This window comes from Myxine glutinosa, chromosome 2 (assembly GCF_964187855.1).
Source record: "Myxine glutinosa chromosome 2, kmMyxGlut1.1, whole genome shotgun sequence".
Taxonomy (NCBI): domain Eukaryota; kingdom Metazoa; phylum Chordata; class Myxini; order Myxiniformes; family Myxinidae; genus Myxine; species Myxine glutinosa.
The window spans coordinates 111,928,998-111,953,942 of record NC_136262.1 but is presented as its reverse complement, the minus strand read 5'-3'; the positions used below and the strand labels follow the sequence as shown (position 1 = coordinate 111,953,942).

General features: G+C 47.7%; 1 protein-coding gene across 1 annotated transcript in view; it reads right to left on the bottom strand.

The window, feature by feature from the left end:
- ENO4 (enolase 4) overlaps positions 1-24,945 on the bottom strand; it is a 45,516-nt gene that overhangs the window by 13,642 nt on the left and 6,929 nt on the right. Inside the window, exons 5-8 of the mRNA XM_068109305.2 lie at positions 11,488-11,575; positions 11,275-11,406; positions 10,343-10,411; positions 6,383-6,544 (exon numbers count right to left, since the gene is read on the bottom strand). Coding sequence (XP_067965406.2) covers positions 6,383-6,544; positions 10,343-10,411; positions 11,275-11,406; positions 11,488-11,575 — 451 coding nt within the window. The remainder of the gene's footprint in view (positions 1-6,382; positions 6,545-10,342; positions 10,412-11,274; positions 11,407-11,487; positions 11,576-24,945) is intronic.

Here is a 24,945-nt window from a genome sequence, read left to right as displayed (position 1 = left end):
CATCCCTCATCAATGTGTGTGCCGTCTCTCATCAATGTGTGTGCCGTCCCTCATCAATGTGTGTGCCGTCCCTCATCAATGTGTGTGCCATCCCCCATCAATGTGTGTGCCGTCCCTCATCAATGTGCGTGCCGTCGCTCATCAATGTGTGTGCCGTCCCTCATTAAGGTGTGTGCCGTTCCTCATCAATGTGTGTGTCATCTCTCATCAATGTGTGGGTCATCCCTCATCAATGGGTGTGACATCCCTCATCAATGTGTGTGTCATCCCTCATCAATGTGTGTGCGCCATACCTCATCAATGTGTGTGCCGTCCCTCATCAATGTGTGTGCCGTCTCTCATCAATGTGTGTGCCGTCCCTCATCAATGTGTGTGCCGTCTCTCATCAATGTGTGTGCCGTCCCTCATCAATGTGTGTGCCGTCCCTCATCAATGTGTGTGCCGTCCCTCATCAATGTGTGTGCCGTCCCTCATCAATGTGTGTGCCGTCTCTCATCAATGTGTGTGTCGTCCCTCATCAATGTGTGTGCCGTCTCTCATCAATGTGTGTACCGTCCCTCATCAATGCGTGTGCCGTACCTCATCAATGTGTGTGCCGTCCCTCATCAATGTGTGTGCCGTCCCTCATCAATGTGTGTGCCGTCCCTCATCAATGTGTGTGCAGTCCCTCATCAATGTGTGTGCCGTCCCTCATCAATGTGTGTGCCGTCCCTCACCAATGTGTGTGCCGTCCCACATCTATGTGTGTGCCGTCCCTCATCAATGTGTGTGCCGTCCCTCATCAATGTGTGTCCCGTCCCTCATCAATGTGTGTGCCGTCCCTCATCTATGTGTGTGCCGACCCTCATCAATGTGTGTGCCGTCCCTCATCAATGTGTGTGCCGTCCCTCATCAATGTGTGTCCCGTCCCTCATCAATGTGTGTGCCGTCCCTCATCAATGTGTGTGCCGTCCCTCATCAATGTGTGTGCCGTCCCTCATCAATGTGTGTGCCGTCCCTCATCAATGTGTGTGCCGTCCCTCATCAATGTGTGTGCCGTTCCTCATCAATGTGTGTGCCGTTCCTCATCAATGTGTGTGTCGTCCCTCATCAATGTGTGTGCCGTACCTCATCTATGTGTGTGCCGTCCCTCATCAATGTGTGTGCCGTCCCTCATCAATGTGTGTGCCATCCCTCATCAATGTGTGTGCCGTCCCTCATCAATGTGTGTGCCATCCCTCATCTACGTGTGTGCCGTCCCTCATCAATGTGTGTGCCGTCCCTCATCAATGTGTGTGCCACCACTCATCAATGTGTGTGCCGTCCCCCATCAATGTGTGTGCCGTTCCTCATCAATGTGTGTGCCGTTCCTCATCAATGTGTGTGCCGTTCCTCATCAATGTGTGTGTCGTCCCTCATCAATGTGTGTGTCATCCCTCATCAATGTGTGTGCCGTCCCTCATCAATGTGTGTGTCATCCCTCATCAATGTGTGTGCCGTCCCTCATCAATGTGTGTGTCATCCCTCATCAATGCGTGTGCCGTCCCTCATCAATGTGTGTGTCATCCCTCATCAATGTGTGTGCCGTCCCTCATCAATGTGTGTGTCATCCCTCAGAAGGACGTTAAGTCAGGACAGGTCATTGGTGGAAGTTAAAGATCCCAAGGTGTTCCTCGCAAAGAATACCCTGAACAAATTCCGAATTGCTGCCCGAAGTGCGGGTAGCAAGTGCTCTGGTCTTCTTGGAAGTTCCTTCCTCCTCACCCAGTGACACAAGTGTGGGTGTAGCAGCTTCCGCACCAAAAACAAATTTTACCAGCTAGTCGATACGGTTCATCTGAACAAGCATCTTCGACTACGAAGGGCAACCGATGCCAATGGGTGAGGACACCGGACTCGAATCTTCAGGAAGTCTAGCTAGCCTCGGTAGAATTTCCACGGAACCATTGGATCGTCGGCCACTCATTGTGGATGACTCCTCTTTTGTCTTCACTCATTACAGGAGGTCGTTCTGAATGACTATTGACTACGGGTCCAACCCTTCTCTTATACTTTCCACCTAAATAAAAATAGCAGTTGTACAGGCCAATGATAGAGCTTGTATAATTTAGCCTATAAATGTATTGTTATGTCGGTTCAACTATTCGTTTGGCAATCTGTTGTCCGACAAATGAGATCGATGTAGCGGACATCGTCCATAACAAATGTTTGCCAAGCAGCTTCAAAAGAGGAAGAGCACTTCCAACTCTAAAATCTTGATTTTCTTCCATTAAATGCATGGTAATGTTATGTCGGTTGGGTAGAGCATATTTAGATCCAGGTAGATCTGCATAGGTAGGTGCTTCGTCTGTCGTGATAGGGAATCCTCACCTGCAATAAGTTTGTTTAGGCGGGTTGTCGGATTAAGTGTATATCTGTGATCATACAAGGATGATCGTGTGGTAGGTAGAGTAGGGATTATGCTAGTTCCCCTGTGTGTTGGACCCGGTTATCATTCCATTTGTCCCGTATGGCAATGCACTCATGGACATTAGTTAGCCCCAATAGCGCACCACATTAATTAATTCCCCTCTCACAATGACTGACGAAAGAACAAACAGGAGGCAACCATACACTATGGCGCCATAGCAGGCAAACATCGATCAGGCAGGCTGAGAACTACGCCCAGGAGAACTCGTGATTGACAGGGGGGAGGGGCGAGCAAAGAGCAGGCCACCGATTGGCCGAGTAGGGAAGAACGTGTGATTGGTCAGCGGAGGGACAGAAAGCTTCCCCGTGATTGGGGGTAAGGAAGGTGAAGGACGTGCCACACTGATTGGCCACCGAGCGATGACACCACGGCCAATCAGTGCGGAAGGCGCAAAACCACTACCGAGAAGCAGGCCGCTGATTGGAGGAGAAGCGCCGGTGACGTGAGAAGGCGCGAAAGGGCACAAGGAAACGACGCACTGGTTGGCAGAGGGAGGGAGCTGATGTCAGCCAACGAGCAATAAAACACAGGCTAGCCGACATTTCCTTCTTCTCACTTTAGCTTCTTTCCTGCCCGGACCTCCCTTCTGCCCTTGCCTTTCTCTTTCTCTCTCCTTGCCTGGACCCTTTTTCCTTTGCCATCCACAAATTGCCTGCGTTAGGACGGACGTTGGGGAAACGTTGGAGCGCTGTCGATTCTCCTCCCTGGCGTTCACGTGCGAGCGAGGCTTGCCGCTGAGCGGGCGAGACCGGCGTGAGCGAGGCGCTCAGTGAGGCCTGACAGAGCGTGAACACCGTTGCCTGGACAATTCCTGACGGACCACATCCAGACAAATACACACACCACACAACGTTTGCTTTTATTAAATATTCCATTGTCTTGTATTTGAAGTGAAGTGTGGGAGCGCTCCATTAGAGGGGTTTAGTTATTACCGGCACGTTTCATTGTTCTCGGGTTCCGTAATAAATATTCTTTTTTGCACATTTTACATCCGTCTTGGGTTGAGTTAATTTCCACAGGGAGAAGACATTGTCGGGGCTGTGAAGGTAAGCGGCATTCTCCCCCAAACCCCCCTGCTCGCGTATCGTCCACCATTCATTGGAAATGCCTCATTAAGCTCGATTGCCATTCGCGATTTCCCCGGTCTTAACCGAGGGGGAGTCACATGACAGTATGTAGGGCAAGGTGTCCATGAATTGAAAGACATGTAGAACAACCTTTAGACGCCATTTTTCCCCGCAGTGGGGGTTGGACGTTTTTGTGCACCATGGTCTCCTTTTTGAAGCAATGCTTTGCGGCAGGATGCCCTTTCTGCCACCAACCCTGTTAGTCGCCTCTTGCAACATGCAGGGAATTACCAGTGAACTGGTACTCAATTTGCCGACCTCGGAAGGATGACACGGTGAGTCAACCCCACTGGCGTTAATTCAACGATCGACCAGGATTCGAACCCAGAATCTAGGATCCCAACCCAGCATCTAGGATCCCAACCCAGCATCTAGGATCCCAACCCAGCATCTAGGATCCCAACCCAGCATCTAGGATCCCAACCCAGCATCTAGGATCCCAACCCAGCATCTAGGATCCCAACCCAGCATCTAGGACCCCAACCCAGCATCTAGGACCCCAACCCAGCATCTAGGACCCCAACCCTGCATTTAGGACCCCAACCCAGCATCTTGGATCCCAACCCAGCATCTTGGATCCCAACCCAGCATCTAGGATCCCAACCCAGAATCTAGGATCCCAACCCAGCATCTAGGATCCCAACCCAGCATCTAGGATCCCAACCCAGCATCTAGGATCCCAACCCAGCATCTAGGATCCCAACCCAGCATCTAGGATCCCAGCCCAGCATTTAGGACCCCAACCCAGCATCTAGGACCCCAACCCTGCATCTAGGACCCCAACCCTGCATCTAGGACCCCAACCCAGCATCTAGGATCCCAACCCAGCATCTAGGATCCCAACCCAGCATCTAGGATCCCAACCCAGCATCTAGGATCCCAACCCAGCATCTAGGATCCCAACCCAGCATCTAGGATCCCAACCCAGAATCTAGGATCCCAAGCCAGCATCTAGGATCCCAACCCAGCATCTAGGATCCCAACCCAGCATCTAGGATCCCAACCCAGCATCTAGGATCCCAACCCAGCATCTAGGATCCCAAACCAGCATCTAGGATCCCAACCCAGCATCTAGGATACCAACCCAGAATCTCGGATCCTAACCCAGCATCTAGGATCCCAACCCAGCATCTAGGACCACAACCCAGCATCTAGGATCCCAACCCAGAATCTAGGATCCCAATCCAGCATCTAGGATCCCAACCCAGAATCTAGGATCCCAACCCAGCATCTAGGATCCGAACCCAGCATCTAGGATCCCAACCCAGCATCTAGGATCCCAACCCAGCATCTAGGATCCCAACCCAGCATCTAGGATACCAACCCAGCATCTCGGATCCTAACCCAGCATCTAGGATCCCAACCCAGCATCTAGGATCCCAACCCAGCATCTAGGATCCCAACCCAGCATCTAGGATCACAACCCACCATCTAGGATCCCAACCCAGCATCTAGGATCCCAACCCAGCATCTAGGATCCCAACCCAGCATCTAGGATCCCAACCCAGCATCTAGGATCCCAACCCAGCATCTAGGATACCAACCCAGCATCTAGGATCCCAACCCAGCATCTAGGATGACAACCCAGCATCTAGGATCCCAACCCAGCATCTAGGATACCAACCCAGCATCTAGGATACCAACCCAGCATCTAGGATACCAACCCAGCATCTAGGATCCTAACCCAGCATCTAGGATCCCAACCCAGCATCTAGGATCCCAACCCAGCATCTAGGATCCCAACCCAGCATCTAGGATCCCAACCCAGCATCTAGGATCCCAACGCAGCATCTGGGATACCAACCCAGCATCTAGGATCCCAACCCAGCATCTAGGATCCCAACCCAGCATCTAGGATCCCAACCCAGCATCTAGGATCCCAACCCAGAATCTAGGATTACAACCCAGCATCTAGGATCCCAACCAAGCATCTCGGATCCTAACCCAGCATCTGGGATCCCAACCCAGCATCTAGGATCCCAACCCAGCATCTAGGATCCCAACCCAGCATCTAGGATCCCAACCCAGCATCTAGGATCCTAACCCAGCATCTAGGATCCCAACCCAGCATCTAGGATCCCAACCCAGCATCTAGGATCCTAACCCAGCATCTAGGATCCCAACCCAGCATCTCGGACCCCAACCCAGCATCTAGGATCCCAACCCAGCATCTAGGATCCCAACCCAGCATCTAGGATCCCAACCCAGCATCTAGGACCCCAACCCAGCATCCAGGATCCCAACCCAGCATCTAGGATCCCAACCCAGCATCTAGGATCCCAACCCAGCATCGAGGATCCCAACCCAGCATCTAGGATCCCAACCCAGCATCTAGGATCCCAACCCAGCATCTAGGATCCCAACCCAGAATCTATGATACCAACCCAGCATCTAGGATCCCAACCCAGCATCTAGGATCCCAACCCAGCATCTAGGATCCCAACCCAGCATCTAGGATCGCAACCCAGCATCTAGGACCCCAACCCAGCATCTAGGACCCCAACCCAGCATCTAGGATCCCAACCCAGCATCTAGGATCCCAACCCAGCATCTAGGATCCCAACCCAGCATCTAGGATCCCAACCCAGCATCTAGGATCCCAACCCAGAACCCGAACCGCTAACTTCCCTGACCAGGCTTAATCGAAAGACATGTAGAGAATGGACTTTTCACCCCAAGATCCCAATCATCATAGATCATGTGCTAACATGGCAATGCCAGCCAGGCCACCCTATGTTCCACTTGGCGGTGGCAGATTTAGTGAAGTAACCACACTAAGGCAGTGGGGTGCAACCACATAACGTACAATGTCGTAGATTTCATGAGCGGCACAGTCAATGCCTATGTGGAAGTCGGTTCCAGGTACGAATCCCGTTGCCTTGCTGGCTTCCAGAAGCAGGTCCATCGCTTGCTCAAGGCGATCGACCGGGATCATGGAAGGGGACAACTCCACCGCACCTCCTTGGAACTGTCCAGGGGAGAATGGCGGGAGAGAGTGATCAAAGTGACGTCACATTGAAAAAGTGATGCAATGATGCATTACCTAACGCCATTGTTGTCAAAGCAAACATTTCATAACTGATTATCACTGTGTAATTTGGGTTTCTAAACTGTGATTCGGTCTCTGGGTAAGGAGGTCTCTGGGTAAGGAGGTCTCTGGGTAAGGGGGTCTCTGGGTAAGGATCGAGCTGCATCTTCGACTGGTCGTGGTTTCCAAGTGTTATCGACTTAACCATTATGAAAAGATTGATTGGCTCAGCAACTCCGGTTCATTCGTTATGATGGGAATGCCTTGCTATTTTATGGGACTGCACCGCATATGCATGACTTGCACTGCATGTGCATGACTTGCACCGCATATGCATGACTTGCACCGCATATGCATGACTTGCACCGCATATGCATGACTTGCACCGCATATGCATGACTTGCACCGCATATGCATGACTTGCACCGCATATGCATGACTTGCACCGCATATGCATGACTTGCACCGCATATGCATGACTTGCACCGCATATGCATGACTTGCACCGCATATGCATGACTTGTACCGCATATGCATGACGTGCACCGCATATGCATGACTTGCACCACATATGCATGACTTGCACCACATATGCATGACTTGCACCACATATGCATGACTTGCACCACATATGCATGACTTGCACCACATATGCATGACTTGCACCACATATGCATGACTTGCACCACATATGCATGACTTGCACCACATATGCATGACTTGCACCACATATGCATGACTTGCACCACATATGCATGACTTGCACCACATATGCATGACTTGCACCACATATGCATGACTTGCACCACATATGCATGACTTGCACCGCATATGCATGACTTGCACCGCATATGCATGACTTGCACCGCATATGCATGACTTGCACCACATATGCATGACTTGTACCGCATATGCATGACTTGCACCACATATGCATGACTTGCACCACATATGCATGACTTGCACCACATATGCATGACTTGCACCACATATGCATGACGTGTACCGCATATGCATGACTTGCACCGCATATGCATGACTTGCACCGCATGTGCATGACTTGCACCGCATGTGCATGACTTGCACCGCATATGCATGACTTGCACCGCATATGCATGACTTGCACCGCATATGCATGACTTGCACCGCATATGCATGACTTGCACCGCATATGCATGACTTGCACCGCATATGCATGACTTGCACCACATATGCATGACTTGCACCGCATATGCATGACTTGCACCGCATATGCATGACTTGCACCGCATATGCATGACTTGCACCGCATATGCATGACTTGCACCGCATATGCATGACTTGCACCGCATATGCATGACTTGCACCGCATATGCATGACTTGCACCACATATGCATGACTTGCACCACATATGCATGACTTGCACCACATATGCATGACTTGCACCACATATGCATGACTTGCACCACATATGCATGACTTGCACCACATATGCATGACTTGCACCGCATATGCATGACTTGCACCGCATATGCATGACTTGCACCGCATATGCATGACTTGCACCGCATATGCATGACTTGCACCGCATATGCATGACTTGCACCGCATATGCATGACTTGCACCGCATATGCATGACTTGCACCACATATGCATGACTTGTACCGCATATGCATGAATTGCACCGCATATGCATGACTTGTACCGCATATGCATGAATTGCACCGCATATGCATGACTTGCACCGCATATGCATGACTTGCACCGCATATGCATGACGTGCACCGCATATGCATGACGTGCACCGCATATGCATGACTTGCACCGCATATGCATGACTTGCACCGCATATGCATGACTTGCACCGCATATGCATGACTTGCACCGCATATGCATGACTTGCACCGCATATGCATGACTTGCACCGCATATGCATGACTTGCACCGCATATGCATGACTTGCACCGCATATGCATGACTTGCACCGCATATGCATGACTTGCACCGCATATGCATGACTTGCACCGCATATGCATGACTTGCACCGCATATGCATGACTTGCACCGCATATGCATGACTTGCACCGCATATGCATGACTTGTACCGCATATGCATGATTTATACCGCATATGCATGACTTGCACCGCATATGCATGACTTGCACCACATATGTATGACTTGCACCACATATGCATGACTTGCACCACATATGCATGACTTGCACCACATATGCATGACTTGCACCACATATGCATGACTTGCACCACATATGCATGACGTGCACCGCATATGCATGACTTGCACCACATATGCATGACTTGTACCGCATATGCATGACTTGTACCGCATATGCATGAATTGCACCGCATATGCATGACTTGCACCACATATGCATGACTTGCACCACATATGCATGACTTGCACCACATATGCATGACTTGCACCACATATGCATGACTTGCACCACATATGCATGACTTGCACCACATATGCATGACTTGCACCACATATGCATGACTTGCACCGCATATGCATGATTTGTACTGCATATGCATGACTTGTACCGCATATGCATGACTTGCACCACATATGCATGACTTGCACCACATATGCATGACTTGCACCACATATGCATGACTTGCACCACATATGCATGACTTGCACCGCATATGCATGACTTGCACCACATATGCATGACTTGTACCGCATATGCATGACTTGTACCGCATATGCATGACTTGTACCGCATATGCATGACTTGCACCACATATGCATGACTTGCACCACATATGCATGACTTGCACCACATATGCATGACTTGCACCGCATATGCATGACTTGCACCACATATGCATGACTTGTACCGCATATGCATGACTTGTACCGCATATGCATGACTTGCACCGCATATGCATGACTTGCACCGCATATGCATGACTTGCACCGCATATGCATGACTTGCACCGCATATGCATGACTTGCACCGCATATGCATGACTTGCACCGCATATGCATGACTTGCACCGCATATGCATGACTTGCACCGCATATGCATGACTTGCACCGCATATGCATGACTTGCACCGCATATGCATGACTTGCACCGCATATGCATGACTTGTACCGCATATGCATGACTTGCACCGCATATGCATGACTTGTACCGCATATGCATTACTTGCACCGCATATGCATGACTTGCACCGCATATGCATGACTTGCACCGCATATGCATGACTTGCACCGCATATGCATGACGTCAGTGATCTTGAGTTTGATTCAAAATAGGCTCCTCGGGCTCAGATCATCCAGACTGCACAGCCACGGGCCATTGGGAAGGCAACGGACCATTCTGGTTATCTTCAAGCTGTTTTTGATGTGAGGGAAGTGGGAGTATGCAGGGGTACAACCACAATTTTTCTAAAGAGGAGTGGAGGGAAATTAGAGGGGAGCACTGTAAAAGGAGTGCGGGGCAGGTCATTATGCTCTCCGTACTCCATCCAAGGATAGGGGAGGCCCGAGCACCTTGGATCCTTCTTCCCTGACCTCTTTACTCCCCTGAAGGTGTGTGGTTATCAGGTAGTTTGACAACGCCTTTACCATCAAGGGAATGTACATCAGAGGGTTACACATGGGTGCAGTAAACGAGGAAATGTTTTCTTCATCATCGAGAGGAAGTGTAGGAGGTTACGCTGTGTACAACTGGAGATTTATAACCTAAAATCAAAACCATGAGGTGAGCTGCTGATCACTCACCCCACCCTTGGTCGTGCTGTTTAAAATCCTCACCATCTGCTTCTGGACCTCCCAGATCATCTGCAAGCCCTGAAAACACACCCCAAACCACCAAACACACATGACATCTTACATGCTTCATCACAAACATGGTGCTCACATATCATGAGGGTTTCTCAACAAGGTCAGGAGAAGGGAAAACGAAATCCTGAAAATATTAATTGTAACATTGAGCAGTTTGACCAAATATGTTAATCGAACGCGTTTCCAACATTGCGAAGGCGATTCCAAGCTTTGACGTGTCTTGTGGAACAGTGGGTAGAGTGGGTAGAGCCCATGTTCACCTTTTAAACAATACCAACAACAAGGCCATAAGGATAGGTCTGCCGGGTGCGTAAGCCCTTCCTTCCGGTACATTGCCTCTGCCCTTGCCAAGACGTTCAGACTACCTCCTCGTGGTGCATCATGGTAACGGTGCTCTTGAGGGTACTGGGTAAAAGACTACCTCCTCGTGGTGCACCATGGTAACGGTGCTCTTGAGGGCATTGGGCAAATGTCTGGAGGATCTCGGGGTAGGTTGGTACCCTAGAGGTGTAGTGTGCATCGCCCTCCATTATGAGGACCTTCTGTGACACTCACCAATCCAATCAGGGTAGGTGGACCTCTTCAGCCTTGGTAGGCATCGACCTAGGAGAAGGAAACTCTGACTGCAAATCCCCCTGCTGCCTTGGACGTGGACGGTCTCTTTAGTTTAGACAAAGGCTAGGCCCACGGCTGATAATGTGGTGGCATCAAGAAGGGCATCCGGCCATAAAAACATGCCTCAAATTTGGCTTTTGGGGAAGCGGCCGCTAGGTGAATCACGGCTTGCACATGCAACCATGGATACAGTTATAAAACAACAATGATGGAAGTTACCAAGGACAACAACCCACGAGAAGGGGCAACTTTACCTTCGTGGCAGCCATGCCTGGGACGGTCAGCATGAGGACTTCCTTCAGGGGGAGAAGCTTCCCAGGCTTGCTTGGTCTACAGCACATCACAGTCACTGCCAGGCAGGGCAGCCTTGAAGTTGCGGTGAGGACCTGCATGGAGTGAGAAGTGAGCCAAGGATGGACGGATGCTTTAATATAACGTGAGGAGACATATAGTTACTCACAGAACACCTCATCTGCAACGAGGACCAATATAACATCATTGCTAGAATCTGCATCACCTGCTCTGATGAACTCCCCACACTCTGCAGCTACTTTCCTATCCATAAAAGTGAAAAAAAATAGATCCTTGGCCTATACTTGAGTGTCAGTTGGGCCTAAAGCATGTTGGGGTTTTTGGTCCTCGTTTTCCAAGCTCACAAATTGGCCCACATCTCTGGCTCCCCCTCTCTCTCTCTGCAATTCATTCTTCTTGATCCTATATTAGTGAAACACACCAACTCGTTATGCGCCGCCATATATTCAACCCACGACAAGCATGGTGAGTAAGTAGATACCCCCCAAAGTGAGTTAAGGGAGGCCTTCGATCTGCACTGGACCGAGAACAGGTTGCTGATGATGATGATGTTCATGTTCACTCTTTTGTCCCCTATTTTCCCACCTGTTGAACCATATTCCAACTTCTGTTCAGTTCTGCTCCTCCAACTCACCATCATCTCACGTCTAACATCATTGTCCAACTATGATTCGTCAAGCCATATTTTGTATGGTTGGCCCCCATATCTGCTTCTTCTTCTTCTTCCCAGTGTCAGGATGTACATCCGCCAGTCCTACATTAATCAGTTGTTCCATGAGCCAAACCACCCATGAAATATTTATAGCAGTTACCACGAACCAGTTGTTGAGAGCTTATTGTACTGCAGGAGAAGCACCATCAATAACAGGGCATGGCATGGACCAGTGAACAATCACCTGACCAGGTAAATGACTCAATTACAAATCTGCAGTGATCTCGACTCATGCAACAATCCAAAATACTTCCTGATATCAGTGCGAATGTGAAGTGCATGGTGATGTCGGTGCCTCGCCATGCCTTGCCATCCCTAAGTGCTGCCACATGCTGGAATAGTGGCCGGCCAAGTAGGTGGGCGGCCGCACGGGCCACCGCCAGGGAGGCAGCCTGCACCATCGGGCGGCCGGGTGGCTGGACGCGCTCTGGCTGAGGGATCAAGACTGGCGGCAACTTGCTTTCTGGAAAACCACACCCAGGGATAGAGGGGTGGAATGGAAGGGTTAAGGTCATATGATGGATGGCACAAGGGCACATCTTGCCCTGCCATCTTTCATCCCCTCTCATCAACACTCACAATCTCTCTGTCTATTTGTTGAAATACGCACAAGCAATGAAACATCTGATCGCTCCGCTTCTGTATATGTAAATGACACAATGTACATGTTACCAAACATTAACAAACATAAGGTCATGATACTGATTTGAGGCAAGTTCGAGTTGAAAACAATATTGTGTGCTTGTAAAACCCTGGGGAGAAAAACTTTAAACACAACGTCATCGTGTTCCCTTGATGTGTAGCAGAAGCCCATCACATCACTTTTAGCTTATCACGAAAAGATAACTTGCTGCATTGTCCACATTCATTTTGCCTTGACATACACACTGTCATGGACCAACATTACACCCAAAACAAACACTGTCATGGACCAACATTACACCCAAAACAAACACTGTCAAGCACCAACATTACACCCAAAACAAACACTGTCATGGACCAACATTACACCCAAAACAAACACTGTCATGGACCAACATTACACCCAAAACAAACACTGTCAAGCACCAACATTACACCCAAAACAAACACTGTCATGGACCAACATTACACCCAAAACAAACACTGTCATGGACCAACATTACACCCAAAACAAACACTGTCATGGACCAACATTACACCCAAAACAAACACTGTCATGGACCAACATTACACCCAAAACAAACACTGTCAAGCACCAACATTACACCCAAAACAAACACTGTCAAGGACCAACATTACACCCAAAACAAACACTGTCATGGACCAACATTACACCCAAAACAAACACTGTCAAGCACCAACATTACACCCAAAACAAACACTGTCATGGACCAACATTACACCCAAAACAAACACTGTCATGGACCAACATTACACCCAAAACAAACACTGTCATGGACCAACATTACACCCAAAACAAACACTGTCATGGACCAACATTACACCCAAAACAAACACTGTCATGGACCAACATTACACCCAAAACAAACACTGTCAAGCACCAACATTACACCCAAAACAAACACTGTCAAGGACCAACATTACACCCAAAACAAACACTGTCATGGACCAACATTACACCCAAAACAAACACTGTCAAGCACCAACATTACACCCAAAACAAACACTGTCATGGACCAACATTACACCCAAAACAAACTGTCGTGGACCAACATTACACCCAAAACAAACTGTCGTGGACCAACATTACACCCAAAACAAACTGTCGTGGACCAACATTACACCCAAAACAAACTGTCATGGACCAACATTACACCCAAAACAAACTGTCGTGGACCAACATTACACCCAAAACAAACTGTCGTGGACCAACATTACACCCAAAACAAACTGTCATGGACCAACATTACACCCAAAACAAACTGTCGTGGACCAACATTACACCCAAAACAAACACTGTCGTGGACCAACATTACACCCAAAACAAACTGTCGTGGACCAACATTACACCCAAAACAAACTGTCATGGACCAACATTACACCCAAAACAAACACTGTCATGGACCAACATTACACCCAAAACAAACACTGTCATGGACCAACATTACACCCAAAACAAACACTGTCAAGCACCAACATTACACCCAAAACAAACCGTCGTGGACCAACATTACACCCAAAACAAACACTGTCAAGGACCAACATTACACCCAAAACAAACACTGTCATGGACCAACATTACACCCAAAACAAACACTGTCAAGCACCAACATTACACCCAAAACAAACACTGTCAAGGACCAACATTACACCCAAAACAAACACTGTCATGTACCAACATTACACCCAAAACAAACACTGTCAGGCGCCAACATTACACCCAAAACAAACACTGTCAGGCACCAACATTACACCCAAAAACAAACTGTCATGGACCAACATTACACCCAAAACAAACACTCTCAGGCACCAACATTACACCCAAAACAAACACTGTCATGGACCAACATTATACCCAAAACAAACACTGTCATATACCAACATTACACCCAAAACAAACACTGTCATATACCAACATTACACCCAAAACAAACTGTCATATACCAACATTACACCCAAAACAAACACTGTCATTTACCAACATTACACCCAAAACAAACACTGTCATGGACCAACACTACACCCAAAACATACACACTGCATGTCATGGACCAACATTACACCCAAAACATACACACTGCATGTCATGGACCAACATTAAACCCACAACATACACACCACATGTCATGGACCAACATTACACCCATAACGTACAAACAGTTATGTTGTCATATTTTGGGTGTAATGTTGTTCCATGACAGTGCATCTATAATACCAAAAGGCAGTGTGTGTGTGTGTGTGTGTGTGTGTGTGTGTGTGTGTGTGTGTGTGTGTGTGTGCATCTCCTCCATAACTCCAAAACCATGAAACGTAGCAGCCCCAAACTTTGCATGCATACTTACTGAACTCCAACGGAGTGCATGAATAGAAACTGGGTGTTTGGGTGTGTTTAAACACCCCTTTTGAAGACCCTTTAGGCCAAGGGGGTGCTAATCACAAAAAATATATAAATAAATCAGGCTTACCAAAATGGCAGTGCACCATTTTGGTCAGCCATCTGTCACATCACTGGGTTATTAAAGCAGCTATTTTGTTTTGGCCTATTCAAATGTGCCTTGCTTTGGAACCACCATGACCTCTCATGGACTAATTAAAGTATATAATCGAAATCTGGATTCAGATTTGAGGATCGGATCCCATACACTAAATAAGTATCGAAATCTGTAATGAAATCTGAAAAATTTAACATTAGCGATTCTTATAACTAAGCTTAAAGCAGGGCTGTCCCTTCTTCTCCATATTACCAAAGCATTAAACTTCACTTTTTCTTCTGTTCCAACAATTATATTGAGTGAATAAAAGATTAAGGCATGTGCCCCAAAGTGTAACTTTATTTAGTGCAAAGAAAATAATTAACCAGCGGATTGACATGAAGACTTCCACAGTTGTGCCTGGATACTCCGCGAGGTGAAATCTCCAGAGTTATGAAGGCAAAACAAATCATCGTTATGAAACAAAGATCATTATTAAAAGAATATGGCCCTGCTCTCTCATCCTGCTATAGGTTGCTGAATTTATATCCTGCCTTCAAAAAGTAGAAAGTACATCGATCGCCAAATAAAGTCCTGTTTCAAGGAAAACCTTTGGGGTTGTTGTTTTGATGTACTTTATGCATGTGTATGTGTGTGTGTATTGTTACGTGCTCCTCCCCAAACCCCGGCCACGGTGTACCTCCGAGCCCCGAAAGGAGTCATGGCAGAAAGATGTGCTATTATGTGTGCCAATAACCAATGGTGAAACCACACCAATCAATTGTTACAAAAACCAAGTATTGTATTAAAACCACACAATAATAACAAGTAACGCATGTACAAGAAAACCTCACTTGCACAGAAAACACCGTATAATTTTTATGATGGTACCACCAATTTCCTGAATCAATAACTCACGGTATTCGCATGCGAGCAATCGGTAACATCCCCCAAAGTCACTGTGTCACGATACCAGGCCAAAGTCGATCCCCTTGGCTCTCGCGATCACAAAAAAAGGTCGTACTGAGACCTGAACCCAGAACGGCTAACAGTCGATGCTGCAGAAGAGCCGCTTGGTGAGGTGTCGGGCCGACGTCTGTCCGGTAAAAGTTCACCCAAAAGGCGACTGGGAATTCACACCTTCGGTTCACCAGACAATGACACTGACATGAACGATCAGCGGCTCCCAAGCGGAGAACCGCGAAGAACCGCGAGTTCCCAAGCGAAATCCACGACATACATGAGAACCAGGCGAATGGCTGGTGCGAGGTGAAATGGCGGACGGGCCCGTAATGGAGGCGTACCTGCTCTTCAGCGATGATTCACTTTCGGAACCAAAAGCAAAACCCGTCACGCAGGTTTATTTGCCACAGCAATAACGACACTGTCACAGGAATCCCTTTCCCGGGGAAACCAATATTCGCTTGTGACCAATGTCCACCAGCTTCCGCTCGACACCTCGAAGCAGATAGGCCTTCCTTTCCCGATCTCACTTGATCCGCTTGCCCGCCGCTTCTTCTTCTTCCGTTTTCGCCCTCACCCATCTCGTTTTCCTTCTGAGACATTATTTTTACCTTTGAAGACATTTATCCCCATTTCACACTCAAACTGTAACAATAATAGTACATGAAACTAAAAATGCTTCAAGTGGATGGCAACCACAAAGACGGACGTGACTAATCCGTAACACTCCCCACCCTCAAGAAAGAAAGTTTGAACATAGTGAAAACTTTCTTTTCATGCAAAAACCCTCTTTAACAAACAAAAGTAAAACTCACACCCAAACACAACCAATCAACCTATGGCTGATCAACTCACGTGAGCAACAATAATTAATATTCCCCAGAAGAAAGCAACAAAACTTCCAAACAACCTACAGGAATTTTTTAAGTTAGTTCACTCTGGATAAAGCATCGGCAATGACGTTCACTCTGGATAAAGCATCGGCAATGACATTGGCCCTGCCCTTTACATGCTCAATTTCCAAGTTGAACTCCTGCAAAGACAAACTCCATCTCATCAACCTCTGATTTTTATTTTTCAATTTTTAAATGAAAGTTAAGGGGTTGTGATCAGTGAAGACTTTTATTGAAAAGGTAGTAGTTCCCAGATACACCTCATAATGCTGAAGCGCTAGCAGGAGAGCAAGGGTCTCTTTTTCCACAGTGGCATAATTTGCCTGATGTTTGTTAAACTTTTTCGAAAAGTAGCACACAGGGTGATCCACGCCATCGTCATCTTCCTGTAATAGAACTGCCCCAGCCCCCACATCACTTGCATCAATGGCCAACTTGAAAGGTTCTTGAAAATCCGGCGCTGCTAGGACAGGAGAGCTCATTAATATTGCTTTGACGTGGGCAAAGGCAGCCTGGCATTTGTCATCCCAAACAAACTTGGTCCCTTCCCTCAGCAAATTCGTTAAAGGGACTACCACATCAGAAAAATTCCTGCAGAACCGCCGGTACCAACCAGCCATACCCAAGAATCTCATAAGCTCCTTCTTCCCTTTTGGAACTCGGAAGCGATCAATGGCTTCTATTTTGGCTGTCACCGGTTGCACCTGACCCTGACCTACTACATGGCCGAGGAACACCACCCGTGCTTTTACAAACTCACTCTTAGATAAGTTGATAAGTCAACCCTGCCTCGGTCAGTTTCTTGAAAAATGCATGAATTTGTTTAATATGATCTTCCATGGTCATAGTGTGGATGATGACATCATCCAGATAAGCCTCCACCCCCTCAAGGCCTGCAATAAGCTTATTAATCAGCCGTTGAAATGTAGCAGGCCCGTTTTTCAATCCAAAGGGAAGAACCTTGTACTGATACAACCCATTTGGTGTGACTAAAGCCGAGATTTCCTTGGCTCTATCAGTAAGAGGATTCTGCCAATACCCTTTCAGCAAGTCAAACTTAGTTACAAATTTAGCTGGGTCTATTCTATCAATACAGTCATCAATCCTCGGGATGGGATATGAGTCGGTCTTGGTCACTGCATTAACCCGTTTTAAATCCGTACAACAGCGAAAACTGCCATCGGGTTTTGGAACCAACACACATGATGAGCTCCATTCACTGCTGCTTGATTGGATGATGTCATTCTCCAACATATACTGAACCTCCTTCCGAAGACAATCCATCTTCACAGGGTTCATCCGATAGGGGTGTTGCTTCACAGGAGTGGCTTCCCCCACCTCAATATCATGATATACCAAGTCAGTACGACCAGGTACATCTGTGAACAAATGTGTAAATTCAAAAATTAGGCTGGATAGTTGTCCTTGTTGTTCCCTCGTCATGATGACCTAATTTCTCGTCTGAATTACTCAACACCTCCGCGTTCGTCAATCTGGGACAAGCCTGGTCACTAATGTTACCAAACTTCACACCGGCCTCAACCTCTGGATTCTCTTGCACCCTGACTACAGGCACGACAGGTGAGACAGGAACCATTTTTCCCACAGGCTTCCTCTCATAATATTTCTTCAGTCGGTTGACATGACACAGCTGCCGCTTTTTCCGTCGGTCGGGAGTTGTCACCACGTAATCTGTTTCATTCACCCTCCTTTCGATTGCATAGGGACCAAAATATCTAGCCTGTAGTGGCTGACCTGGAACAGGAAGCAACACTAACACTCAGTCCTCAGGACTGAAATTTCTTATCTGAGATTTCTTGTCATGTCTCACTTTCATTTTATCCTGTGTCACTTTCAAGTTTCCTCTCGCAACTTCACAAGCCTTTGCCAATCTGTGCCTAACCGTTGACACATACTCTACCACTGTTGACTGCGACTCCTCCTGTAGCCACTGTTCTTTCACCAATTTCAATGGTCCTCGAACTGCGTGTCCAAACACAAGTTCAAAAGGACTGAATCCCAATGACTCCTGAACAGATTCCCTCGTAGCAAACAACAATAAGGGTATTCCCTCATCCCAATCCTTGTCACATTCCAAACAGTACGTTCTGATCATATTCTTCAATGTCTGGTGAAACCTTTCCAAGGCCCCTTGGCTCTCGGGATGGTAAGTACTTGATCTTACTTGCTCCAATCACAACAGGTGTACCACTTGCTGAAAAAGCGTTGACATGAAATTGGAACCCTGATCAGACTGGATGACCTTAGGTAGGCCAACCAAAGTGAAAAATTTAATCAAGGCCTTCGCAATAACTGCCGCAATAATTTTCCTAAGAGGCACTGCTTCTGGGAATCTCGTGGAAGCACACATGATGGTCAGCAAATACTGATGTCCAGCCTTAGTTTTAGGTAAAGGGCCCACACAGTCAATAATGACACGGCTGAATGGCTCTTCAAAAGCTGGAATAGGTTTTAAAGGTGCAGAAGGGACTTTCTGATTAGGTTTTCCCACCAGCTGGCAAGAATGGCAAGATTTACAGAACTCCGCCACATCACGTCACAATCCTGGCCAGAAAAAATGTACCAAAATTCTGTCACATGTCTTGTTCACTCCAAGGTGCCCGGCCAAAGGTGTCTCATGTGCCAAACTCAATATCTCCTTCCGGTACGGCTGTGGCACCACAATTTGGTGATAAACTTTCCACTCGTCATTTGCTGGCACCTTAGGTGGTCTCAATTTAATTATGAGTATTTCCCCTTTCATGAAGTAACCAACAGGTACCTTCATAGCCTCTTCCTCTGTAATGGCTTTACCAATCAAACTCTGGAGCTCCGAATCTTTGTGTTGTTCTTCAACAAGTCTCTTTCGGACAAGCACCGTTTGTTCAGCCTCGTTCCCAGATGTCTCCGACGGACACTCCATTTTCTCTTTTGGTCCAGATGCCACCTTTTCCTTAGGTTCCTTGATGTCACTCCCTTTCCTATTATCTCTTCCAGACTTTTCCTCCAATATCTCTAAGGAACCCAAATCCACATCACCTTCCTTCTCCTTCTCTTCAGAGCACTTCCTACCCATAGCACGAGTCACTGCACAGGATGAAAAGATACCCGGAATCTCCTGCTCTAACTGTGCTGTGTTGTTTTCCATACTGGGCTTTTCAACCAACATCGGATTACCAGAAACTCGACCACCGGCCAAACATTCCCGATAATAAAAGAAATTCCCTCTACAGGAAGAGTGGCTTGTAACCCCACAGTGACCGGTCCTGACACCAACTCAGACTTCAAATGGATTACATGAAGAGGAGCTTTAACATAGCCACCAACCCCCTGTAAGAGAACACTAACCCCCGTTGCCGTCTTCTCCGACAATGGCAAAATGCCCTCCAGCATCAAATATTGATGTGCTCCTGTGTCCCTCAATACCCGAACAGGTCTCTGTTTAGTTAAGTCCCCATCCAGTGACACAAACCCCTCGGAAATAAAGGGTTTGTAACCCTCTTGGACAAGTTCGTTCTGTGATGCCGTAACTTTGGCACGGGAACCTTCACAAGGCACTGTCCTCCAAGGACGATTTCTCGCAATGGCCAACGCATTCGGACTTGCACTAGCCTGACTCCGATCCTGATTTTTCGTTTTCAGGGCGTAACATTGGGACATCACATGCCCAGGTTTTTTGCAAAAAGCGCAAGTAGGCCCGGAGGAAAAACCCGTGGTCTGCCTCGGGCCCCCCGGAAGATAGGTATGCCTTGGAACTGCAGTCTTCTGATCCCTAAAAGTCGCGGTATCAGATTTGTCCCTATAGTCCTCTCTGGGCCGCCTCAATGAAAATTTGTTCTCCGAACCCGATTTACCATAACTCCCCTGGCTAACTCGAGGCGGGAAGTTAGGTTTGTGGAACCCCATCCGGTGTGTCAAGGCATAGTCATCTGCCGCTGTTGCTGCCTCATACAACTCCGGTACCTTTTTTTCATCCAGATACACTTTAATATCCACGTGGACACACTGTTTGAATTCCTCCACCAAGATCAATTGTCGTAAAAGGTTGAAGTCTTTCTCAATCTCCTTCGACTCACACCACCTATCAAACATAGTTTCCTTCATTCTGGCAAACTCCACATGGGTCTCACTCTCCCTCTTCCTGGCATTCCTAAATTTTTGTCGGTAAGCTTCAGGGACCAATTCATAGGCTTTGAGAATGGTTTTCTTCACTATCTCATAATCTGCACATTGGTCAATCAGAAAAGCCGAATAGATATCTTGAGCTTTACCCACCAGAACACTTTGTACTAACATAGTCCATGACCCCACAGGCCATTTTAACATTTGAGCCACCTTCTCAAAGTGTAGAAAGAACTTGGCTACCTCCTTTTCATTAAAGGGTGGAACCAGCCTCACATGCCTACCAACATCCCAAGAGTTTTTTTTGTTATTTTTTGTTTTTTTTGTATACAGAGTCGAGGCTCGTGAAAGAGCTAACATTTATCAAACAAACAAATCAAACAAACAAGCAAACAAAGTATATAAAAAGGGGAGTGGTCGACAAGATGGGGAGAGAAGGGGAGGAAGCACACAAACACAAGATTTGAGAGCAGGGACATCGGGAGATGTGTGGGAGGGAGAGGGCCTGGGGGGAGGCAGGATAGGTATAAAACGCAAGGACACCAAGGACTTCCAGGAAAGAAGACAAAGGTCACCTCAAAAAAGTGGATTTGGGGTGAAATTAGCGGGGGTAGAAAAGATCAAGGTTTTGGATTGGGGAAGATAAGAGATGGTGGTGAACAGCCGTTTTAAAGACCTGGAGGGAGGAGTGGGATTGAAGAGAGTGAGGGAGTTTGTTCCAGAGGCGGGAGAAAAGAGGAATGAAGGAGTGAAGGTGAGCAGAGAGTCTTGATTTTGGCAGTTTAACCATAAGAGGGTTGCAGGCAGATCTTGTGCGACCTGCAGGAATATTTGGAGGACAGAGCCCAGAGAGAGCTGGGGGAGCAAGGCCGGAGAGGAGTCGGTGGAAGACGGAAAGACCACCAACCTGCCTGCGGTGAGTAAGTGAAAGGCCCTCGGAGATAGCGTCATCGCGGGAGATTCCAATGATTCTGAACGCTTTGGTTTCAACAGCGTGAAGACGAGCTAGGTGTGAGGCAGGAGCACCAGCCCAGAGGGGAGAGCAGTATTCCATTGAGCTGCGGATGAAATCCTTGTATGTGGTGAGGAGCTCAGGTGTGCCAAGGAAGGACTTCGCACGACGGAGGATGCCCAGTCAGCGACTGGCTTTGGAGGCCAGCTTGGAAATGTGGTTTTCCCAGGAAAGATCATGGCAGATAGTGAGACCCAAAAGCTTGAGTGACAGAAGTTCTTGGAGAGGATTATTCAGAAAGTAGATGGGAGGGTTGTCCAGTCGGTCTTTTCGGAGAGACATCGTAAGAGTGTGAGATTTGTCAGGATTGAAAGACATGTTCCACTTGTTTGCCCAGTCTGTGATTTTGTCCAGGTCTGCAGAGAGTGAGGAGGCTGCAGACTGCCGCTCTGAGGGATGAGGAATGGAGCGGCAGAGAGTGGAGTCATCAGCAAAGAGATAGAGAGGATTTTCAAGAGAGTCAGAGAGATCATTGATGAAGACCAGAAAAAGCACAGGGCCCAGAACACTGCCTTGCGGAACTCCAGCCTGAACAGGAAGAGGAGATGAGAGAAACCCATTCAGGGCCACACGTTGACTATGACGAGAGAGGAAGTCCGTCAGCCATGCGTGGAGATTTCCATGGATACCAAAGGAGGAGAGTTTGGTGAGCAGATTGGGGTGCCAGACCGTATTGAAGGCACGTGATATGTCGAGGGAGACAGCTCTAATTTCCTGTTTGGCATTGAGGACCTCCATCCATTGTTGAGACAGCAGAAGCAGCATGTCCAGAGTAGAGTGACCTGGTCTGAAACCAAATTGATGATCAGAGATCAAGCCATTGGAGAAGAGGAAAGATTTCATATCCGAAGCAATGATGGATTCCATGACTTTGCTGATAACTGGGAGAAGGCTGATTGGTCTGTAGTTGCTAGGATCTGTTTTTGCACCTTTTTTGTGCAAAGCGGTGATGTTGGCTGATTTCCAAGCAGATGGCAGTTGACCTTGAGCAAAAGAGAGGGTGATGAGAACAGAGAGAGGGAGTGAAAGAGCGGAAGAACAGGATTTTAGGACCCGTGGGCTGATGCCGTCAGGTCCAGTTGCAGAATCAGAGTCGAGGGTTGACAGAAACTTTTCCACCTTGTCAGGAGGAAAGGCCACGGAGTGCAGGAGCAGCTGGGTACGACTGGGTACAGAGAGGGATGGGTTTGGGACACAAGATTTAGAGGCAAACACAGAGTTGAGGCATTCAGCTTTTTCACGTGCGGAGTCAGCTGTGTAGCCGTTTGAGGTAAGGGAGGGGATGGAGGGGGAACAAACACCAGAAACAGATTTGACCAGATGCCACCAGGATTTGGAAGAGGGAGACAGATAAGAGAGTTCGGGCTTGAGAACGCAGAGATATTGTTTCCTGGCTCTCCTGAGGGTGGACCCACACTTGTTTCGGGCTTTGTGAAAGGAAATGAGATTTCCTTCCATTGGATTTGCTTTCCAGGAGACGAAGGCAAGTTGTTTCTGGGCAACAGCCTCACCATAAGAGTTCTGACTGGTTGTCGAACTAGCCGGCATGGATGCTACTTCTCTCCGTTCCCCCCAGTAATTCAAGCTCCTTGAGTTTAAGTTCCCTCTGATACTCCATGTCCCGTTCCTTTAACTCCCTTTCGGCTCTCCTTTCCTCTGCTCTTCTCTCCTCGAGTTCTCGTTCCTGTTCTGCTCTTTCCTTTTCTGCTTTCCATTCCAACTCTTTTAACCTTTTCTGGCTCTGCAGTTACATCTCCATTTTCCAGAGCTCCATATTTCCTTTTTCCTCTGGTAACCAATCCAAGGCTACCTCTTTCCATGTTCCTTGTCCCACTAGAAATTCTACCACCAATGTCTGAATCTCTGCTTTCTTCATACTAACTCGGACCTCCAAGTTATAATATTTGGCCAATATCATAAGTTCCGATCTTTTTAACGCCTGGAATTGTGCCTCATTAGGGGACGTCGCAAACTTTTCTACTTCAAACACCATTGTGACTATTAGTTAGCACCTGTTAACCTTCACACAAAAATTTCAAATTTTTAGAAATACAAATTTGGGAATGTTAGGGAATTCTATCCCGGACGAGCCCCCAATTTCTGTTACGTGCTCCTCCCCAAACACCGGCCACGGTGTACCTCCGAGCCCCGAAAGGAGTCACGGCAGAAAAATGTGCTATTATGTGTGCCAATGACTAATGGTGAAACCACACCAATCAATTATTACAAAAACCAAGTATTGTATTAAAACCACACAATAATAACAAGTAACGCACGTACAAGAAAACCTCACTTGCACAGCAAACACTATATAATTTCTATGATGCTACCACCAATTTCCTGAATCAATAACTCACGGTATTCCCACGTGAGCAATCGGTAACATCCCCCAAAGTCACTGTGTCACGATACCAGGCCAAAGTCGATCCCCTTGGCTCTCGCGATCACAAAAAAAGGTCGTACTGAGACCTGAACCCAGAACGGCTAACAGTCGACGCTGCAGAAGAGCCGCTTGGTGAGGTGTTGGGCCGACGTCTGTCCGGCAAAAGTTCACCCAAAAGGCGACTGGGAATTCACACCTTCGGTTCACCAGACAATGACGCTGACATGAACGATCAGCGGCTCCCAAGCGGAGAACCGCGAAGAACCGCGAGTTCCCAAGCGAAATCCACGACACACACAAGAACCAGGCGAATGGCTGGTGCGAGGTGAAATGGCGGACGGGCCCGTAATGGAGGCGTACCTCCTCTCCAGCGATGATTCACTTTCGGAACCAA